Source organism: Bubalus kerabau, chromosome 1 (genome assembly GCF_029407905.1).
Source record: "Bubalus kerabau isolate K-KA32 ecotype Philippines breed swamp buffalo chromosome 1, PCC_UOA_SB_1v2, whole genome shotgun sequence".
In the NCBI taxonomy this organism is placed as follows: Eukaryota; Metazoa; Chordata; class Mammalia; order Artiodactyla; family Bovidae; genus Bubalus; species Bubalus kerabau.
This window is the reverse complement of record NC_073624.1, coordinates 190,886,712-190,907,263: the sequence shown is the minus strand read 5'-3', so window position 1 is coordinate 190,907,263 and position 20,552 is coordinate 190,886,712. Positions and strand designations below refer to the sequence as shown.

Below are 20,552 nucleotides of genomic sequence, written 5' to 3'. Positions count from 1 at the left end.
GCATATACGTAAGGCAAAGAAAGTGAACTATAATTAGTGCTGATGTGCTCAGTCGTGGCCGACTCTTTGTGACCCCATGGACTGTAGCCCGCCAGGTTCCTCTGTCCATGGAATTTTCCAGGCAAGAATACTGGAGTGGGTTGCCATTTCCTTCTCCAGGAACTATAATTAGTATCAACTTTAAATACCATACCTGCCATCTCTTGTCTATTTAACTATGAGAGAAGCAAACGGAATAACTCCCGAATATCTGTGGCAGTAACAAAGACTGGGAGAGCTAGGAATATAGTTAATTCACAAGAGAACTCAAATTACATTTCTTTACCACCTTCTCTTCTAAATCCTTGACCAATGTTTCTTAACATACCATAAAAGCATTGCTCCAATGTTCATGCTGGAGAAAAGATGTGGGGTAACTGTTCCAAATAATCTGTACCTAGAATATTAGGCCTAAAATGCCTTACACTAATTTTGTAATTAATGATTTTTCTTATTTTATCTTGGTGAAAACAGGAAATTTACACATTGTGACTACTGCCCATTGGGACTAAAGTACACCACTCATATCCATTTTCTAAGTTATAATCACTCAATGAAACAAATAAAACAAGTCATATTCAAAAAATTCCTGAAAGAATATTCTTTGTCCAAATTAAGCTTTTTTTCTTATTAATAATTATGATTAAAAGAACAGGAAGGATCTTTATGTTGTACCAACCTCAAATTGGGTATTTGAGGTTGGTACAACAGAATTTCAATACTGACAATCATTTCCTTCCAAAAGGAATGAATAAGAATAAGAGAGAAACCTTTCCCCCTGGAAGCAGTCACTGTTGTTGTTGTTCAGTCGCTAAGACATGTCTGACTCATGGTGACCCTATGGACTGCAGCACACCAGGTTCCCCTCTCCTTCTCCGTCTCCCAGAATTTGCTCATATTCATGTCCATTGAGTCAGTGATGCTAGCTAACTTCCCATTCTCTACCACCCTTCTCTCCTCTTGCCCTCAATCTTTTCCAGAATCAGAGTCTTTTCCAATGACTTGATTCTTCACATCAGGTGGCCAAAGTATCGGAGCTTCAGCTTTAGCATCAGCCCTTTCAATGAATATTCAGGGTAGATTTCCTTTAGTAGTCATGAGTGATGAGCAAAAGTCTCTGGGATGTCCCTCACAAAAGTGAGATCTAAATCTGCTATAACTTGGGAACAATTTTTGGAAATTTTAAAAGCAGTGTGATAATACCAAAGTATTATTTGACATAATTTGGGTAGAGAAGGAAAGATAGTAGAAAAATGTCTGTTATACGCCTCTAGGCATATTGACAGAGAAGGCAATGGCAACCTACTCCACTACTCTTGCCTGGAAAATCCCATGGACGGAGGAGCCTGGTAGGCTGCAGTCCATGGGGTCACGAAGAGTCGGACACGACTGAGCGACTTCACTTTCACTTTTCACTTTCATGCACTGGAGAAGGAAATGGCAACCCACTCCAGTGTTCTTGCCTGGAGAATCCCAGGGATGGGGGAGGCTGGTGGGCTGCCGTCTATGGGGTGGCACAGAGTCAGACACAACTGAAGTGACTTAGCAGCAGGAATCCTGAGGGTTTTTTCCTCTCATTGTTTATTTTAAAATTAGCTTAAAAAATTAAACAATTACTTAAAGAAAATGAAAAAATTAGCCCTAGTCCAGAGGAGGAAATCACACCTGATTGTCAAAACAAATGGTTCCTGATCTTCACCCCTCAATGAAGAGACCGACAATGTTAAGGAATAACCAAATGACTCCCCCAGGGGATTCTGCAACTCTTCCCTTTCCCTCTTTCCCCCTCTACTTTTAATCACTAAGTGATAGTAGTTCCCTTACGAGGTTGATCATTAGAATCTATTGCCGTGTTTTAAAAAATACACATTTCTGTATCGAAGTCCTTAATGTTTTGTTCAGTGGTGATGCTTCCAGCTCATGCTTAGTGTGTCTAGGGGACAAGTCCATAATGACCATACTTACATAGTTCATGAATGTGGCCACGCGATTCCCCATCACAATAAATTCCAAAGGGTCACTGTCAAAGTCCTGTGAAATTTATGTAAAAGTGAATATACAGGTCTTAAGCTTAACTAGTTAAGAAAAGAAGCATGAACAATAGTTGTTTTCCCAACCATTATGAGAATGAGAAACTCATCTTAGCCAAATGGAGGTCACCCTGCTCCTCAAGGATGGATATGAACATATAGGCAGGTGAGATTGGAATCCAGACAGAAAGGGTGGATTTAGGAACTAAGTGTTACATTCAAAGAACAAACCACCAACCCACTTATTTTTGCATGGTGGAGACAGAAAACTCAACAAAGGAAGTGGGTCGGAAAAGATGACTAAGAAGGAATGCATGCCACTCTAGAAAACATTTGATCCTAGAACTGGATAAGTCAGGAACATTTCAGAGTGGAATCACAAAGAGGTCTTATCCATCTATAGGAACAGATTGGCTTTTGCTTTCAAGATCTGTATCATTTCCTCAGTAAAAGCTATTCCCACAACATCAAGAATATGGTTTCACAGATTCCTGTAACCAGTGGGTCAGTCTTGACTGTAGAGACAGCTACTTTCAGACTATATTCTGGCAGCAGTGAGAGAGGGACATTCTAGGGACACCTTCTTAGGAAGGAACAGTTTTAAAGGAACAATCTTAGCTTACACCTAAGCTCTCCCAGGAAGTCTTTTCTGAACATTTAGGCTGCATGCCTGTTCACTGGGTCTCAGGACACTGTGCACATACCTTCTTTATAGCACTTACTCAGTAACTTAGAAAGTAACTATTCACATGCATGACTCACAAAACAACATGCCTCTGTTTAAAAATGGGAATTTTTTTTTTTTTTGCCTTCCTATCCCTAGATCCTAGGAGAGTAACCAGGATATCAAAAGTGCTGAAGAAACATTTGGTGTTTTGTTTGCTGATTCAGCTTGTCATTCCCAGAGTACAAATACCAATCTTCTACAGTTGTCTGGTTCAGCCACACTAGGGGCTTATGCAAGGCTGAAGTATTGGAACTCAAAGCAATAGACTCAAGTGCTCCTCCTATCAACAGAGGAATGAGGTCTGCCTGAAGAGACCAAGGAACCTTCTAGCACAAGAGAGGGGACACAGGTAGGTAGTTCTCTCTCCATCACTTTCTACCCCAAGAATTCATCTCAAGTCCAGGTGCCTAGTGGAGGCAGCACCACACTAGAAGACAATAAAATCTGTTTTCTCTTCTGTCTAATTTTAAGACAGTCCCCAAAGATTTATCCTTGGGAATTTAGAGGACCTTGAGGTAGAAGCCAAATGTTCCATGTGAGTTGCTACCTTCTCCTGCCACTTGAAACACAGCCCAAAGGAACGATGTTTTGCTCTTACCAAAAAATAATCCACATGAGGTTCATAGTATCCTCCAATGCCATAATCAGCAACCTGGCAGTAAAAAAAAAAACCATGGTTAGCTAGTGGGAAACCTCCAAGCCAGCTCAAGAACTCTGCATTCCCAAGCCTGCTCCTAAATGAAGACTGAAGAGCAGTTTACCTAGCACCTGCATCTGGACCAGGAAACTAAGGATCAGACAAAATATGGAATTTACCTAAGGTGATACAAACAGAAAGTCACAAAGCTTGAATTCTTACCCAGGCTTTTTGATTATGAGGTCCATGCTCTTAAACCCTCCACCATTTGTGCCCAGATAAAAAAACAACCAACAATCAGGCTGGGTAAGTTTCTGTGAGAAAGGGCATAGATGTGGGGCTCCCAACATTTCAAGACCCATGTCCTCAGCCTGGAGAATGGAAAGCTTCAGGGCAGAGGAAACTACGGCTCAACTGCATGATTAGAAAGGCCAAGAAAGGGGGACAGGACAGGACACAGATTCCACACTCAGGTTGACTCAGATACCTCATACCTGGAGAAATTCGGCTGTTTCATCTGACAGCCCAGTGATGAGCCGAATCCTGTGATTCACTTGGCCAATCACAGGGTCTTCTTCTTCTGTTAGAAATACACTGGATGGAAAAAATCAGGTAAAAGACAGGGGCATGGGGCAACGAGAAAAGGGGATCAATGAAAAGAGAGTCAGGAGAAAAAGATGGGGTAGAAAAGGAGGTGGAGGGGACGAAGGGGTTGGAGATCATCCCTCTCACCTCAGGACGCTGTCACAGCTGTCACTTCCAGCTCAGAAATGCCATAGGGTGATGTTTAGAATCCCCACAATGTCAGCATTCACAGGACCCTTTTAACTCATCCCTTCCAACCTTCTGATCTCTTAACAATTATACTGGGACAATACTGAGAGGGTAAACTGGCCAAGTTTAGACAGTCAGTAAGAGCAGAGGTAGGACTACAACTCAAGTCATCAAGACTTTAGTCCTGTGCTTTTTTGGTGAGACAACAAGATCTCCCAAAATTTTAAGTAAAACTCAAAACTGATCAAACCATGATAAAAATTTAAACAAATAATTTAAGTTAGAAAAAAATCATTCTTGGGTCCATGAACAAACACAAACCACATGTATAAACATATGTGCATAGTTCTCAGTCATGTCCAATTCTTTGCAACCCCATGGACTGTAGCCTGCCAGGCTCCCCTGTCCATGGGATTTGCCAGGCAAGAATACTGAATTGGGTTGCTGTTTCTTTCTCCAAGGGATCTTCCTGACACAGGGACCAAAGCCAGGTCTCCTGCATTGCAAGCAGATTCTTCACCATCTGTGCCACAAGGGAAACCGCATACACATATGCACACTTACAAGCCCACATGGAGGCATTAACACAGTCACAGCTAAGGACAGTGTGAGAGACAAACAGTAAACAAAAGGAGAGACATGAATTGAACACCCAGGTCAGAGAAATCTCACATATATGAGTAGGGTGATTGGGAGAGATGCCAAACCACACCATGCCCAGATTACCTTTGGCTGATTCTTTGTCTGGATGCCTGGGGAGAACCTGAAGTGAGGCTAAAAACTCTGGATCGTTTCATCTAGGAAATAAAATCTGAGAATGAATTTAGTCTCACTTCACCTCTACCTGCTTATGTCCAAAGACTCTAGACATAGAACTATCATTCATTAATTAATTCATTTATTATTTTTAAAACTTATTATGAGCTATTTTAAAGCATACAGAGAACTATGAGGAATAATACAGCAGATCCATAGGTACCCTACTCAGGCCTACCAATTCTTGGCATTGGTCAGAAGATGCAGAGACTACCTACCTACACAATACCTATATAAAAGACTTTCTCTCTTTTTTCACTAATAAGATAATTCTGATTTTATTTAAGATGTGCCCAGAAAAAAAGATTATATCTTCTCATCTCACTTGTATTCTGTGCACATGTGCTAAGTTGCCTCCGTTGTGTCCATCTCTGTGCGACCCTATGGACCATAGCTTGCCAGGCTCCTCTGTCCATGGGATTCTCCAGGCAAGAATACTGGAGTGGATTGCCATGCCCTCCTCCAGATCTTCCTGACCCAGGGATTAAATCCAGGTCTCTTATGCCTCCTGCAAAGAATCACTACCCCAAAATTATTAGTGCTTATTTACCCTGGAACATATTTTTATATATTTATTATTACTGTATTAAAATTGAATATAAACAGTATTTTTCTATGTATTTTATATAAATTGTATCATACTTTGCCAACAAAGGTTTGTCTAGTCAAGGCTATGGTTTTTCCTGTGGTCATGTATGGATGTGAGAGTTGGACTATGAAGAAGGCGGAGTGCCGAAGAATTGATGCTTTTGAACTGTGGTGTTGGAGAAGACTCTTGAGAGTCCCTTGGACTTCAAGGAGATCCAACCAGTCCATTCTCAAGGAGATCAGCCCTGGGATTTCTTTGGAAGGAATGATGCTAAAGCTGAAACTCCAGTACTTTGGCCACCTCATGCAAAGAGTTGACTCATTGGAAAAGACTCTGATGCTGGGAGGGATTGGGGGCAAGAGGAGAAGGGGACGACAGAGGATGAGATGGCTGGATGGCATCACTGACTCAATGGACGTGAGTCCCAGTGAACTCTGGGAGTTGGTGATGGGCAGGGAGGCCTGGCGTGCTGCGATTCATGGGGTCGCAAAGAGTCGGACACGAATGAGTGACTGATCTGATCTGAAACATAATCTTCTATAACATGCTTTTTAACTTAGTGTTTGTTTCCTGAGAGATCAAAAATGAGAAACAGTTTGTATTTTTTTTTTTTAATTTACTCATTTCCACTCCAGCTAAGTCATGGGTTGTATGCATAGTTCATGAATTATTCATTTCCCTTTGATGAACATTCAGATTTATAAAAACCTTTATATTACATCTCCCTGTTCACATGTACAAGTGTTTCACTAGAGTAATGGTCTGTATACCCCTAAAGTATGCAAATTTTAGCAGAAATACACAGGAAATGATTTTCAGATACTCAAGTGCTATATATACACTTAAACAGCTTTGCTATTTCTCTCTCTTTTTAAAAAATATTTACTCATTCATTTAGTTGCAATGTGCAAGACCTAGTTCTGTGACCAGGGACTGAACGCAGGTCCCCTGCAGGTCTTAGTTACTGGACCCATCAAGGAAGTCCCTCAATTTTTCCTTTCAAATAGTCCTTCCCTTCACTATTCAAAAGAAAGGTCTAGTGTTCATGCACATAAAATTTTATGACGGTGTATACTTTCCAAGTGTAAGAACTAGGGCATCAAAAAAAGGAATAACATGAAATACAGCTTCAGTGAAGCCTCCTCTAGGTTAACGAAGACACTTATTAATTCACAGTACAGTTTCCTGTATCTAACATATCTGGTTAACTGTATAGTATTTAGAAATGGGGGTATTTTTGGCCCTTGTTGGGATGCTCTGAATAAAAACGTTTGTAAAGCAGGACACTATAACTGATAAAAATTTTAGTTTCATAATTTGGCCTCTTCTATTCCTTGATTATTTTCAAAGAAGGCTTTCAAATAGTCTTGTGGGATGAAATAAGGGTCTAGTGAGGGTCTAGTAAAGGTCTAGTAAAGGTCAAGTGAGTAGTGAGAATGAATATTTATCTGAAAAGTGGTGGCAATTCTTTTCCACTATTCTTAACATTCATCCCTAGTATATGTCACTTATTATAAAGAAGAGGAAATTCAAACACCTAAAAAAGTCCAAAGTCTAAGTTGGTAACATTGATTATTTTAATAGTAAAAGGCTGTCAACAATTATATTCTTCTAAATGCAATTCCTTCCACATAGCTTCCAAAAATCACCAATAAGGAAACAAAACAAAATCACCCATCACCTAGGCCTACAATGTAACTTGGAAACAGATACTACAAATTTCAATTTTCTTGTTAATGGGAAAATAAACAGCAGATGTCAGCAAAGTGATCCAAAGACATCTAAGCAAAGAATCCAAGGCAGCAGAAAGAATGAAAAGTGCAGTATGGTCTTAATGACGGTGAAACAAATATTAATGGTAAACATCATACATCATATAAAGTATGGTCTTCTTTCCAGAGGGAGAGGTCATACTCTGAATAGGGAAATACTGAGAGAAAACTGTGAAACTTAGTGGATCAAAGGACCGCCTTTTGGATATTTTAAACACAAGAGCTTAGAAACTGTACTGAATCACAGGAAAGGCACTATTACTGGGGTAAAGGGAGTCTCAGAGAGTGAGATGGCTCTCACAGGTTTGGTGGTGATGAGAAGTGGCTAAAAGTAAGGGAACCATTAAAATTATAAATTAAGAAATAATCTAGAGTAGACAGACCAAAAATAATACCATTAATTAAACTGAATGCATTTCACTGTAGAAACAGAAGAGGAAACATGTAACATGAGATCAATGGTCCAGGAAAATACAAGAAAAATAAACATGAACAAGAAAAATAAAAAAGAACTCAATACCCATACAAGTTACTGTCAAAAAACATAAAATGAAAATAAAAACTCTTCAGGAGTTGAAAACACAAAATCACCCAGCCCTAGCCAAGAAACAGAAGAAAATTATAACAAAATACTGTAACATTAAATATAATTAAGCATCTGTAACTATGAAAGAAAATTACAATTCATAAATTGAAAAGCTCAAATGGATATAGACAACAAAAGAATATATGAATTAGAAATTGATCATATTCAAAAAAGCTACAGAGAAAAAATAAAACAATATTTTGGCCACCTGATGCAAAGAGCCAACTCACTGGAAAAGACCCTGATACTGGGAAAGACTGAGGGCAGGAGGAGAACAGGGCAACAGAGGATGAGACTGTTGGATGGCATTACCAACTCAATGGACATAAGTCTGAGCAAACTCTGAGAGACAGTGAAGGACAGGGAAGCCTGGCGTGCTGTAGTTCATGGGGTGGCAAAGAGTTGGACACGACTAAGCGACTGAACAACAACAACATACTCTTAACAAACTGACCATTACCCAAGTAACTATAAACTCTGGAAAAAATATGAAAAATAATTACCGGAAGGCACTGCAGACTAAACAAAAGCAGGCAGATTATGAATGGCAGTCAATCCTTAAAAGGCAAGAATGGTACAGGGTGATTTCCTATTTTTTAAACAGCTGTTAGACTTGGATGGCCATAGGTGACACAGAACAGGACAGCTAAAATTCAGGTGGGAAGATTTGGGAGAATGGCATTGAAACATGTAAAATATCATGTATGAAATGAAAAAAAAAAATAAATAAATAAAATTCTGAGAGAAAACCCAAAGTTTTTCTAACCTGAAACACATTACATCAGTGCTTAGAAGTAGACTGTCACAATGTGAGTGGTGGTGGTTTAGTAGCTAAGTTGTGTCCGACTCTTTGCAACCCCATGAATTGTAAATCATCAGGCTCCTCTGTCCATGGGATTTCCCAAGCGAGAATACTGGAGTGGGTTGCTGAGAGAAAGAGAGGAACTTTCAAATACTATGCATAAGCTCCGCCCGACTCTCTCCCAGATCGCCAAACAAAGCATATGTAGGTGAGACTGCAAGCATCCCAGCCAAGAATAAGAACTGAACTGCACAGAAAAGCTTGCAGTTTGTGTCAAACCAAGTTAACTTCCTGTATTAAAAACAGAAACAAGCTGTCCATTCCAAGACGGTGACACAGGATGCTCCTGAACTCCCCTTCTCCCATGGACACACCAAAAAAATCTATAGCTACATATAGAAAATTTTTCTCTGAAGGAAATCCAGAGGATGAGTGACAACTATGCATCAGGTGAACAAGAAAAACTCCACTTCAAAAATGAAAAGAGAAGGGGAAATCCCTGGTGGTCCAGTGGTTATTACTCTGCACTTCCATCATAGGGCGTACAGGTTCAATTTCTGGTCACGGAACTAAGATTCTGCAAGCTGCATGGTGTAGCCAAAAGATAAATAAATAAGCAAAAAATTTAAAACTAGTAAAAGAGAACAAAATCACAGACAGAAAAACTAATGGTTATCAGTGGGAGAGTGAAGGGGGGGCAAAATAGGGGTAGGGGATTAAGAAGTATTCACCAGAAACAGGTATATTTGTATACTTTAAAAGCTGCTGCCAGAGGGTCCAGCTTACAATCAGCCCGCACCCAGGGGCTGACTGATATCCTTTCCTTTGGACACTAACAGCTCTTGGTACACCTTCAAATGCTAGAAGCCACTAAGAACAAATAAGGCTGCTTAGACAATCACAAACATTCAAGAAAAAAACAAGAGCTAGGTCATGGTTTAATGACAAGGTTCATCTCCTACACAAGACTGAAGTGTAGGAAGTGACCAAATACCTTTAAACTGCTGATGGAAAAAACTGAAAACCAAGAATACTCTACCCAGAAAGGTTGTTTTTCAAATTTTAATAAGAAATAGAGAGTTATCCACACAACCAAAAGATGAAGGAAAACACAACCAATATACCAGTATTACAAGAAATGTTAAAGGGAATTCCTTAAGCTGAAATGAAAGGGCACTAAGTAACAAGAAAACATTTGAAGTATAAATCTCACTGGTAAAGGTAAATATATAGTTAAATTCAAATAATCTAATGCTGTAATAGTGGTGGGTTAATCACTGATAAATCTAGTGTAAAGGTTAAAACACAAAGGTAGTAAACTATAATTATAATACTGTGTCAAAGTATTCACAAGATAAAAAGATGTAGATTTTGACATCAAAAAGAGAAATAATGGGTAGGGGAGAGTTAAAATATAGAGCTTTAAAATGCATTCAAACTTAAGCTGTTATTAAAACAGACTGTTATAAACACAAGATGGAGTTTATGTAAGCCTCATGGTAACCACAAAGCAAAATCTATTTTAAGTACACAAAAAAACAAACAAACAAACAAAAACCTAGGCATACCACTACTTTAAAAAATCAAAAAGAGTGTAAGAGAAGAATAAAGGAATTCAAAAACAGCCAGAAAACAATTATCAAATGACAGTAAGTCCATCCTATTGATAATTACTTTATATGTAAATGGACTAAATTCTCCAATGAAAAGACATGCCATGGATGAATGGATAAAAAAACAAGACCCAGAAATATGCTGCCTATGACAGACTCACTTCAACTTTATGGAAATACACTGACTAAAAGTGAATGGATATAAAAATACAGTCTATACAATGGAAACCAAAAGAAAGCTGAAAGAGGTATACTTATTCTAGATAAAACAGACTTTAAGACAAAGACTATATAATAGGAGACAAAAAGGTCATTGTATTATACAATGATAAAGTGGTCAGCCTAGTAAGAGGACATACCATTTGAAAATACTTATGCACCCAACACCAGGGCTTCCCTGGTGGCTAAGATAGTAAAGAATCTGCCTGCAATGCAGGAGACCCAGGCTTGATCCCTGGGTAGGGAAGATCCCCTAGAGAAGGAAATGGCAACCCACTGCAATATTCTTGACTGGAGAATCCCACAGACAGAGGAGCCTAGCAGGCTACAGTTCATGGGGTCACAAAGAGTCAGATACGACTCAGTGACTATCACATCTCCATGCACCCAACACAGGAGCATCAAAACATATAAAGATTTAAAGGGAACTACTGATAACAATACAATAGTAATAGTAATTGTTGTTCAATCGCTAAGTTGTGTCCAACTCTCGGCAAACCTGTGGGCTGCAGCACTCCAGACTCCCCTGTCCTTCACTATCTCCTGGAGTTTGCTCAAATTCATGTCCATTGAGTTGGCAATGCCATCCAACAATCCCATCCTCTGTCGCCCCCTTATCCTCTTGCCCTCAATCTTTCCCAGCATTACGGTCTTTTCCAATGAGTTGGCTCTTTGCATTAAGTGGCCAAAGTATTGGAGCTTCAGCTTTCACATCAGTCCTTCCAACAAATATTCAGGGTTGATTTCCTTTAGGATTGACTGGTTTGATCTCCTTGCAGTCCAAGGGACTCTCAAGAGCCTTCTCTAGATTTAAAAGCATCAATTCTTTGGTGCTCAGCCCTCTTTACGGTCCAACTCTCACATCTGTACATTATCACTGGAAAAACCATAGCTTTGACTACAAGGACCTTTGTGGGTAAAGTGACATCTCTTCTTTTTAATATACTGTCTATGTTGGTCATAGCTTTTCTTCCAAGGAGCAAGTTTTTAATTTCATGGCTGCAGTCACCATCCGCAGTGATTTTGGAGCCCAAGAAAAGAAAATCTGCCACAGCTTCAACTTTTTTCCCTTTCCATTTGCTATGAGGTGATGCGACCGGATACCATGATCTTAGTTTTTTTAATGCTGAGTTTTAAGCCAGCTTTTTCACTCTCTTCTTTCACCCTCATCAAGAGATTCTTTAGTTCCTCTTTACTTTCTGCCATTACAGTGATATCATCTGAATATCTGAGGTTGTTGACATTTCTCCCAGAAGTCTTGATTTTAGCTTGTGAGTCATTCAGCCTGGCATTTCACATGATATACTCTGCACAGAAGTTAAATAGAGTGACAATATACAGCCTTGTCATACTCCTTTCCTAATTGTGAACCAGTACATTGTTCCATGTCTGGTTCTAACTGATGCTTACTGACCTGCATAGAGGTTTCTGAGGAAACAGGTAAGGTGGTCTGGTATTCCCATCTCTTTAAGAATTTCTGTAGTGATCCATAGTTTCTGGATCATTGGAAGGACTGTATCCATAGTTTCTTGGGCTTCCTTGATAGCTCAGTTGGTAAAGAATCCGCCTGCAATGCAGGAGACCCTGGTTCAATTCCTGGGTTGGGAAGATCTCCTGGAGAAGGGATAGGCTACCCACTCTAGTATTCTTGGGCTTCCCTTGTGGCTCAACTGGTAAAGAATATGCCTGCAATGTGGGAGACCTGGGTTCGATCCCTGGGTTGGGAAGATCCCCTGGAGAAGGGAAAGCCTACCTACTTCAGTATTCTGGCCTGGAGAATTCCATAGACTGCATAGTCCATGGGGTTGCAAGAGTCAGACACGACTGAGTGACTTTCATAGTTTCTAGTGATCCATACAGTCGAAGGCTTCAGCACAGTCAATGAAGCAGATGTTCTTCTTGAATTCCCTAGTTTTCTCTATGATACAAAAAATGTTGGCAATTTGATTTCTGGTTCCTCTGTCTTTTCTAAACCCAGCTTGCACATCTAGAAACTCTCAGTTCACATAGGCTTTTGAGCATAATCTTACTAGCATGTGAAATAAGCACAAGTATCTGGTAGTTTGAACATTCTTTGGCACTACCCTTTTTGGGGATTAGAATGAAAGTGTGATGCTGTAGAAAACAATGATGCATAGGAACCTAAATCAAGGTAAATTGGACCTGGTTGAGTAGGAGATAGCAAGAGTGAACATAAACATCTTAGGAATCAGTGAACTAAAATGAACAGAAATGGGTGAGTTTAATTCAGACAACTATTAATATCTACTACTATGGGCAAGAATCCTTTAGAGGAAATGAAGTAGTCCTCATTGACAAAAAGAGAGTCTGAAATGCAATACTTGGGTGCCATCACAAAAACAAGAGAATGATATCAGTTTGTTTCCAAAGCAAACCGTTCAACAATAGTAGTAGGAGACTTCAATACTCTGCTTTCATCATGGGTAGAATACACAGACAGAATCAGTAAGGAAACATTGAACTTACGTTACACATTACACCAGAGGGATTTAACAGAACATTTTTAGGCCATTTCATTTAAAAGCAGCAGGATATACATTCTCCTCCAGTACTCTTGCCTGGAAAATCCCATGGACGAGGAGCCTGGTGTGCTGCAGTCCATGTGGTCTCTAGGAGTCGGACACGACTGAGCGACTTCACTTTCACTTTTCACTTTCATGCACTGGAGAAGGAAATGGCAACCCACTCCAGTGTTCTTGCCTGGAGAATCCCAGGGACAGGGGAGCCTGGTGGGCTGCCGTCTATGGGGTTGCACAGAGTCAGACATGACTGACGCGACTTAGCAGCAGCAGCAGCAAGCATATATGGAACATTCTCCAGTATACAACATATGTGATTCCCTGGTGGCTCAGAGGGTAAAGTGTCTGCCTGCAATGCAGGAGACCTGGGTTCGATCCCTGGGTCAGGAAGATCCCCTGGAGAAGGAAATGGCAACCCACTCCAGTACTCTTGCCTGGAAAATCCCATGGACAGAGAAGCCTGGTAGACTACAGTCCATGGGATTGCAAAGAGTCGGACACAACTGAGCGACTTCACTTCACTATGCCACAAAACAACTCTTGATAAAGTTAAGAGGACTAAAATCATATCAAGCATCTTTTCCAATAACAATATTATGAAACTAAAAACTAATAGCAAGAAGAAAGCTGGAAAATTCACATATATGGGCAGACTAATAAGCAACACACTGTTGACTAACCAATGGGTCAAAGAAGAAGTCAATCAAGAAGATACTGAGAGAAATAAAATGAAAATATAACATACAAAACTTACGGGATACAGCAAAAGCAGTTCTAATAAGAAAGCTCATAGCAATAAATGACTGAATTAAGAAACAAGAGAGAACTCAAAATAACCTCATTATACACCTCAAGGAACTATAAAAAGAAGACCAAATGAAGCCCAAAGTCAGTAGAAGGGAAAAAATAACAAAGCACGGAGCAAAAACAAATGAAACACAGACTAAAAAGACAATAGAAAGGGTCAATAAAACTAAGAGCTTTAAAAAAAAAATGTAGACAAGACAGACAAACATGTAGATAGATTCACCAAGAAAAAAAGAAGACTCAAAATTAGAAAAGAAAGAGGAGGTGTTACAACTGATACTACAGAAATACAAAGGTCCTTGAGAAATTATGTTGAACAAGAACAAATTGGGACAACCTTGAAGAAATGGTAAATCCCTAGAAACATACAACCTACCAAGAATGAATCATGAAGAAACAGAAAATCTGAATAGATCAATTACTAGTAAGAAGACTGAATCAATTATTTGAAAATTACCAACAAAAAGTTCAGGACCACAGGGCTTCACTGGTAAATTTGACTAAATATTAAAGAAATACTAATAACAATTCTTCTCAAACTCTCTCAAAATTTTCAGAGGGAATACTTCCAAACTTATTTTACTCTCCCAGCATTACACTGATACCAAACACCTATAAGAAAAGAAAAATTTACACCAATATCCTTGATGAACAAAGATGTAAAAATCCTCAACAATCTATCAGCAAAATAAATTATACAATACATTAGAAGGATCACACACCATGATCAAGTGGGATTTAACCCTGGAATGCAAGGATGGATAAATACTTGGAAATTAATCAATGTGAATCACATTAACAAAACTAATGGAAAAGTCATATGATCATTTCAATAGATATAGAAAAACCATCTGATGAAATTCAACATCCATTCATGATCAAAAAAATCTCAACAAATACAGAGGAAATGTGCTCCAACATTAAAAAGGCCATATATGCCAAGTCCACAACTAACAGCATACTCAACAGTGAAAATGTCAAAGATCTTCCCTAATCAGGAACAAGACAAGGATGCCCACACTCATCATTTTTATTCAATACAGCACTAGAAGTTCTAGACAGAGCAATTAGGCAAGAAGAAAAGAAAGGCAGTTGGAAAGGAAGAAGTAAAACTACTCTATTTGCAGATACCATGATCTTTTTTTTCACCGAAGTACAGTTAATTTTTGGGCTTCCCTTGTGGCTCAGCTGGTAAAGAATCTGCCTGCAATGTGGGAGACCTGGGTTCAATCCCTAGGTTGGGAAGATCCCTGGAGAAGGGAAAGGCTACCCACTCCAGTATTCTGGCCTAGAGAATTCCACAGACTGTATGGTCCATGGGGTCACAAAGAGTCGGACACAACTGAGCGACTTTCACTTTTGGGCTTCCCTTTTGGCTCAGCTGGTAAAGAATCCGTCTTCAGTGTGGGAGACTTGGGTTCAATACCTGGGTTGGGAAGATCCCCTGGAGAAGGGAAAGACTGCCTACTCCAGTATTCTGGCCTGGAGAATTCCATAGACATAGTCCACGGGGTTGCAAAGAGTCGGACATGACTGAGCAACTTTCACATAGCTAATTTACAATGCTGTGTTGGTTTCTGGTGTATAGTAAAGTGAATCAGTTATATATATATATATATATATATATATATATATATATATTTTCAGTTATATATGTATACATATATTTTGTCTTTTTCATATTTTTTTCCATTATAGTTTAATATAAGATATTCAATATAGGTCCCTGTGCTATACAGTAGAACCTTTTTGTTTATCTATTTCATATACAGTAATTTCTATCTGCTAATTCCAAGCTCCTAATTTATTCCTCTTCCAGTCCCTTTTCAGTTCAGTTCAGTTCAGTCGCTCACTCGTGTCCGACTCTTTGCGACCCCATGAATCACAGCACGCCAGGCCTCCCTGTCCATCACCAACTCCCGGAGTTCACCCAGACTCATGTCCATCGAGTCAGTGATGCCATCCAGCCATCTCATCCTCTGTCATCCCCTTCTCCTCCTGCCCCCAATCCCTCCCAACATCAGAGTCTTTTCCAATGAGTCAACACTTCACATGAGGTGGCCAAAGTACTGGAGTTTCAGCTTAAGCATCATTCCTTCCAAAGAAATCCCAGGGCTGATCTCCTTGAGAATGGACTGGTTGGATCTCCTTGAAGTCCAAGGGACTCGCAAGAGTCTTCTCCAACACCACAGTTCAAAAGCATCAATTCTTCAGTGCTCAGCCTTCTTCACAGTCCAACTCTCACATCCATACATGACCGCTGGAAAAACCATAGCCTTGACTAGATGGACCTTTGTTGGCCAAGTAATGTCTCTGCTTTTCAATATGCTATCTAGGTTGGTCATAACTTTTCTTCCAAGGAGTAAGCGTCTTTTAATTTCATGGCTGCAGTCACCATCTGCAGTGATTTTGGAGCCCCCAAAAATAAAGTCTGACACTGTTTCCACTGTTTCCCCATCTATTTCCCATGAAGTGGTGGGACCAAATGCCATGATCTTAGCTTTCTGAATGTTGAGCTTTAAGCCAACTTTTTCACTCTCCACTTTCACTTTCATCAAGAGGCTTTTGAGTTCCTCTTCACTTTCTGCCATAAGGGTAGTGTCATCTGCACATCTGAGGTTATTGATATTTCTCCTGGCAATCTTGATTCCAGCTTGTGTTTCTTCCAGTCCAGCGTTTCTCATGATGTACTCTGCATATAAGTTAAATAAGCAGGGTGACACTATACAGCCTTGATGTACTCCTTTTCCTATTTGGAACCAGTCTGTTGTTCCATGTCCACTTCTAACTGTTGCTTCCTGACCTGCATACAGATTTCTCAAGAGGCAGGTCAGGTGGTCTGGTATTCCTATCTCTTTCAGAATTTTCCACAGTTTATTGTGATCCACACAATCAAAGGCTTTGGCATAGTCAATAAAGCAGAAATAGATGTTTTTCTGGAACTCTCTTGCTTTTTCCATGATCCAGCGGATGTTGGCAATTTATCTCTGGTTCCTCTGCCTTTTCTAAAACCAGCTTGAACATCTGGAAGTTCACGGTTCACATATTGCTGAAGCCTGGCTTGGAGAATTTTGAGCATTACTTCACTAGCGTGTGAGATGAGTGCAATTGTGCAGTAGTTTGAGCATTCTTTTGCATTGCCTTTCTTTGGGACTGGAATGAAAACTGACCTTTTCCAGTCCTGTGGCCACTGCTGAGTTTTCCAAATTTGCTGGCATATTGAGTGCAGCACCTTCACAGCATCATCTTTCAGGATTTGAAATAGCTCAACTGGAATTCCATCACCTCCACTAGCTTTGTTCGTAGTGATGCTTTCTAAGGCCCACTTGACTTCACATTCCAAGATGTCTGGCTCTAGGTCAGTGATCACACCATAAATTTGTTTTCTCTGTTTCTGTTTTATAAATAAGCTCATTTGTATCATACTTTAGATGCTACATATAAGACACATTATATGATACTGTCTTTGTATAACTTCATGTAGTATGATAATCTCTAGACCCATTCATGTTGTTGCAAATAGCATTATTTTATTCTTTTTTATGGCTGAGTAGGATTCTACTGTGTGTGTGTGTGTGTGTGTACACACAAACTACCTATTCTTTATCCATTATCTGCCAATGAACATTTAGGCTGTTTTATTTCTTGGGTTTTGTAAATAGTGCTGATATGAACACTGGGGTGCATGTACCTTTTTGAATTAGAACTTCATCTTTTCTGTATATATCTGAAGAAGTGGAATTAATAGATCATCATCTATTTTTAGCTTTTTAAGGAACCTCCATATTGTTCTCCATAGTGGCTGTAGCAATTATATCCCCACAGTGTAGGAGGGTTCCTTTTTCTCCACATTCTCTCCAGTCTATTTATAGACTTTTTGATGATGGCCATTCTGATGGGTGTGAAGTGATACCTCACTGTAGTCTTGATTTGCATTTCTCTAATAATTAGCGATATTGAACATCTTTTAATGTGCCTGTTGGCCATCTGTATGCCTTCTTTGGAAAAATGTCTGTTCAGGTCTTCTGCCCATGTTTTGGATTGGTTTGTCTGTTTTTTGCTGCCATTTTTTGAGCTTTATGAGCTGTTTGTATATCTTAGAAATTAATCCCTTGCCAGTCACATCATTTGTAAATATTTTTTCTCCTGATCTTTAGACTGTCTTTTTGTTTTGCCTCCACTTTGTTCTTTTTCTTTAAGATTGCTTTGGCAGTAGATGCCATGATTTTATATAGAAAGCTCTAAAAACTCCACCCAAAACTGTGAACTAATAAAAAGTGCAGTAGTTGCAGGATAAAAAAACCAATATACAACAATAAATTGTATTTCTATTTACTAATTACAAACTATCAGAAAGAGAAATTAGGAAAACAATCCCATTTCCAACTGCATCAAAAAGGAAAAAATACATAAGAATAAATTTAACCAAGAAAATGGAAGAAGTATATGCTGTAAACTACACAATGAGAGAACTGAAGAAAACACAAATAAATGGAAAGATATTCCAAGCTCATGAACTGGAAGAAGTAATATTGTTAAAATTGTTCATATTACCAAAAGCAATCTACAAATTCAATGCAATTTCTATCAAAGTATCAAAGGCACTTTTCACATAAATAGAACCAAAAATCCTAAAATTTGCATGGAACCACAAAAGACTCCGAATAGGCAAAACAATCTTGAGAAAAAAGAACAAAACCGAAGGCATCATGCTTCCTGATTTCAAACAATATTATAAACATATAGTCACAAAACAGTATGGTATTGGCCTAAAAACAGACCCAAAGATCAATGGAACAGAAGAGAGAGAGCAGAAATAAACCTATGCAGATGTGGTCAATTAATTCACAACAAAGGAACCAAGAATATACAATGGAAAAAGGATAACCTCTTCAATAAATGGTACCGGGAAAACTGGACAGCCACATGCAAAAGAATGAAACTGGACGATTATCTCAAGCCATATAAAAAATCAACTCAAAGTGGATTTAGACCTGAATGTAAGACCCAAAACCATAAAACTCATAGAAGAAAACAAAGGGTAAACAAAAACACTGATCTTGGCAATGATTTTTTTGTATTTGACACCAAAAATGAAAGCAAGAAAAGAAAAAATTAGTGATTGGGACTATATCAAACTAAAAAGTTCCTGTACAGCAAAAGAAACCGTCACAAAATGAAAAGGCAACCTATGGAATGGGCGAAAGTATTTGGAAATCATGTTTCTGAGAAGGGGATAATATCCAAATCATATAAAGAACTACTACAATTTAACAGATACAAACAATCCAATTAAAAAATGAGAAACGGATCTGAACAGACATTTTCCCAAAGACGATATAAAAATGAATAGACAAAAATGATATAAAAATAAACAGACATTTTTCCAAAGATGATTTAAACATATGAAAAGGTGATGGTGATGGTTTAGTCGCTAAGTAATGTCCAACTCTTGTAACCCCATGGACTGTAGCCCGACAGACTCCTTTGCCCATGGAATTTTCCAGGCAAGAATACTGGAGTGGAATGCCATCTCCTTCTCCAGGGTGTCTTCCTGACCCAGAGATCGAACCTGGGTCTCCTGCACTTCAGGTGGATTCTTTACTAACTGAGCCACTAGGGAGGTCATGAAAAGGTGCTCCATGTCATTAGTCACTATGAAAATGTAAACCAAAACCACAGTGAAATACCACCTCACATCTGCTACAATGGCTAAAAGACAAGAAGTAAATATTGGTGAGTATGTAGAAACCTGTACACTGTTGGTAAGAATGTAAATTGGTGCAACCACTGTGGAAAATAATACAGAAATTCCTCAAAAATTTAAACATAGAACTACAATATGATCCTATAATGATACCTCTGCATACTTATCCAGCAGAAAAGAAATCACAATCTTGAAAATGTATCTGCAGCCCCATGTTCACTGCAGCATTATTTACCATAAGCAAGACAAGGAAACAATGTAAATGCCCATCAACAGAGGAACAGATAAATAAAATGGGGTATTGCCAGATTTCTAATTTAAAAAAATAGATATGCAACAAGGGTTTACTGTATAGTACAGGAAACTATACTCAGTATCTTACAATACCTATAATGGAAAATAACTTCAAAAATAATATGTGTGTATATGTACAACTGAATCACACAAAAAAAGAATTCTACTTTTTGAAATTTAGTAATGTTTATCTTTTTGCTAGTTTTTCTAAATGTCCTATGGACATCTAATAACAAGTGAGATCAAAAATTTTAAATATTTTTGTGTAGGATATAAGATTAATAAAATTAATATAAACAGAAATTATTGTATTTAAATTACTAATGACATCATTCAAGATGCTCCTATTTTCTGCACTTGATAAAACATTCTTCAGTTCAGTTCAGTTCCTCAGTCATGTCCGACTCTTTGCGACCCCATGCACTGCTGCACAGAAGCCTTCCCTGTCCATCACCAACTCCCAGAGTCTACCCAAACTCATGTCCATTGAGTCAATGATGCCATCCAACCACCTCATCCTCTGTTGTCCCCTTCTTCTCCCACCTTCAATCCTTCCCAGCATCAGGGTCTTTTCATACGAGTCAGTTCTTTAGCATCAGG

General features: G+C 38.9%; 1 protein-coding gene across 6 annotated transcripts in view; it reads right to left on the bottom strand.

Moving 5' to 3' along the window:
- Nucleotides 1-20,552, bottom strand: part of LOC129628556 (prolyl 4-hydroxylase subunit alpha-2-like) — a 162,900-nt gene that overhangs the window by 81,558 nt on the left and 60,790 nt on the right. For all 6 annotated transcript variants that reach the window (XR_008702831.1, XM_055548028.1, XM_055548023.1 and 3 more), the window contains 4 exons: nucleotides 4,934-5,004; nucleotides 3,928-4,027; nucleotides 3,395-3,448; nucleotides 2,005-2,070 (listed from right to left, as the gene is read on the bottom strand). Coding sequence is in view for 5 of the 6 variants with exons in the window: in XM_055548028.1 (XP_055404003.1) it covers nucleotides 2,005-2,070; nucleotides 3,395-3,448; nucleotides 3,928-4,027; nucleotides 4,934-5,004 (291 nt within the window). In the remaining variant the exon portion in view is untranslated. The remainder of the gene's footprint in view (nucleotides 1-2,004; nucleotides 2,071-3,394; nucleotides 3,449-3,927; nucleotides 4,028-4,933; nucleotides 5,005-20,552) is intronic.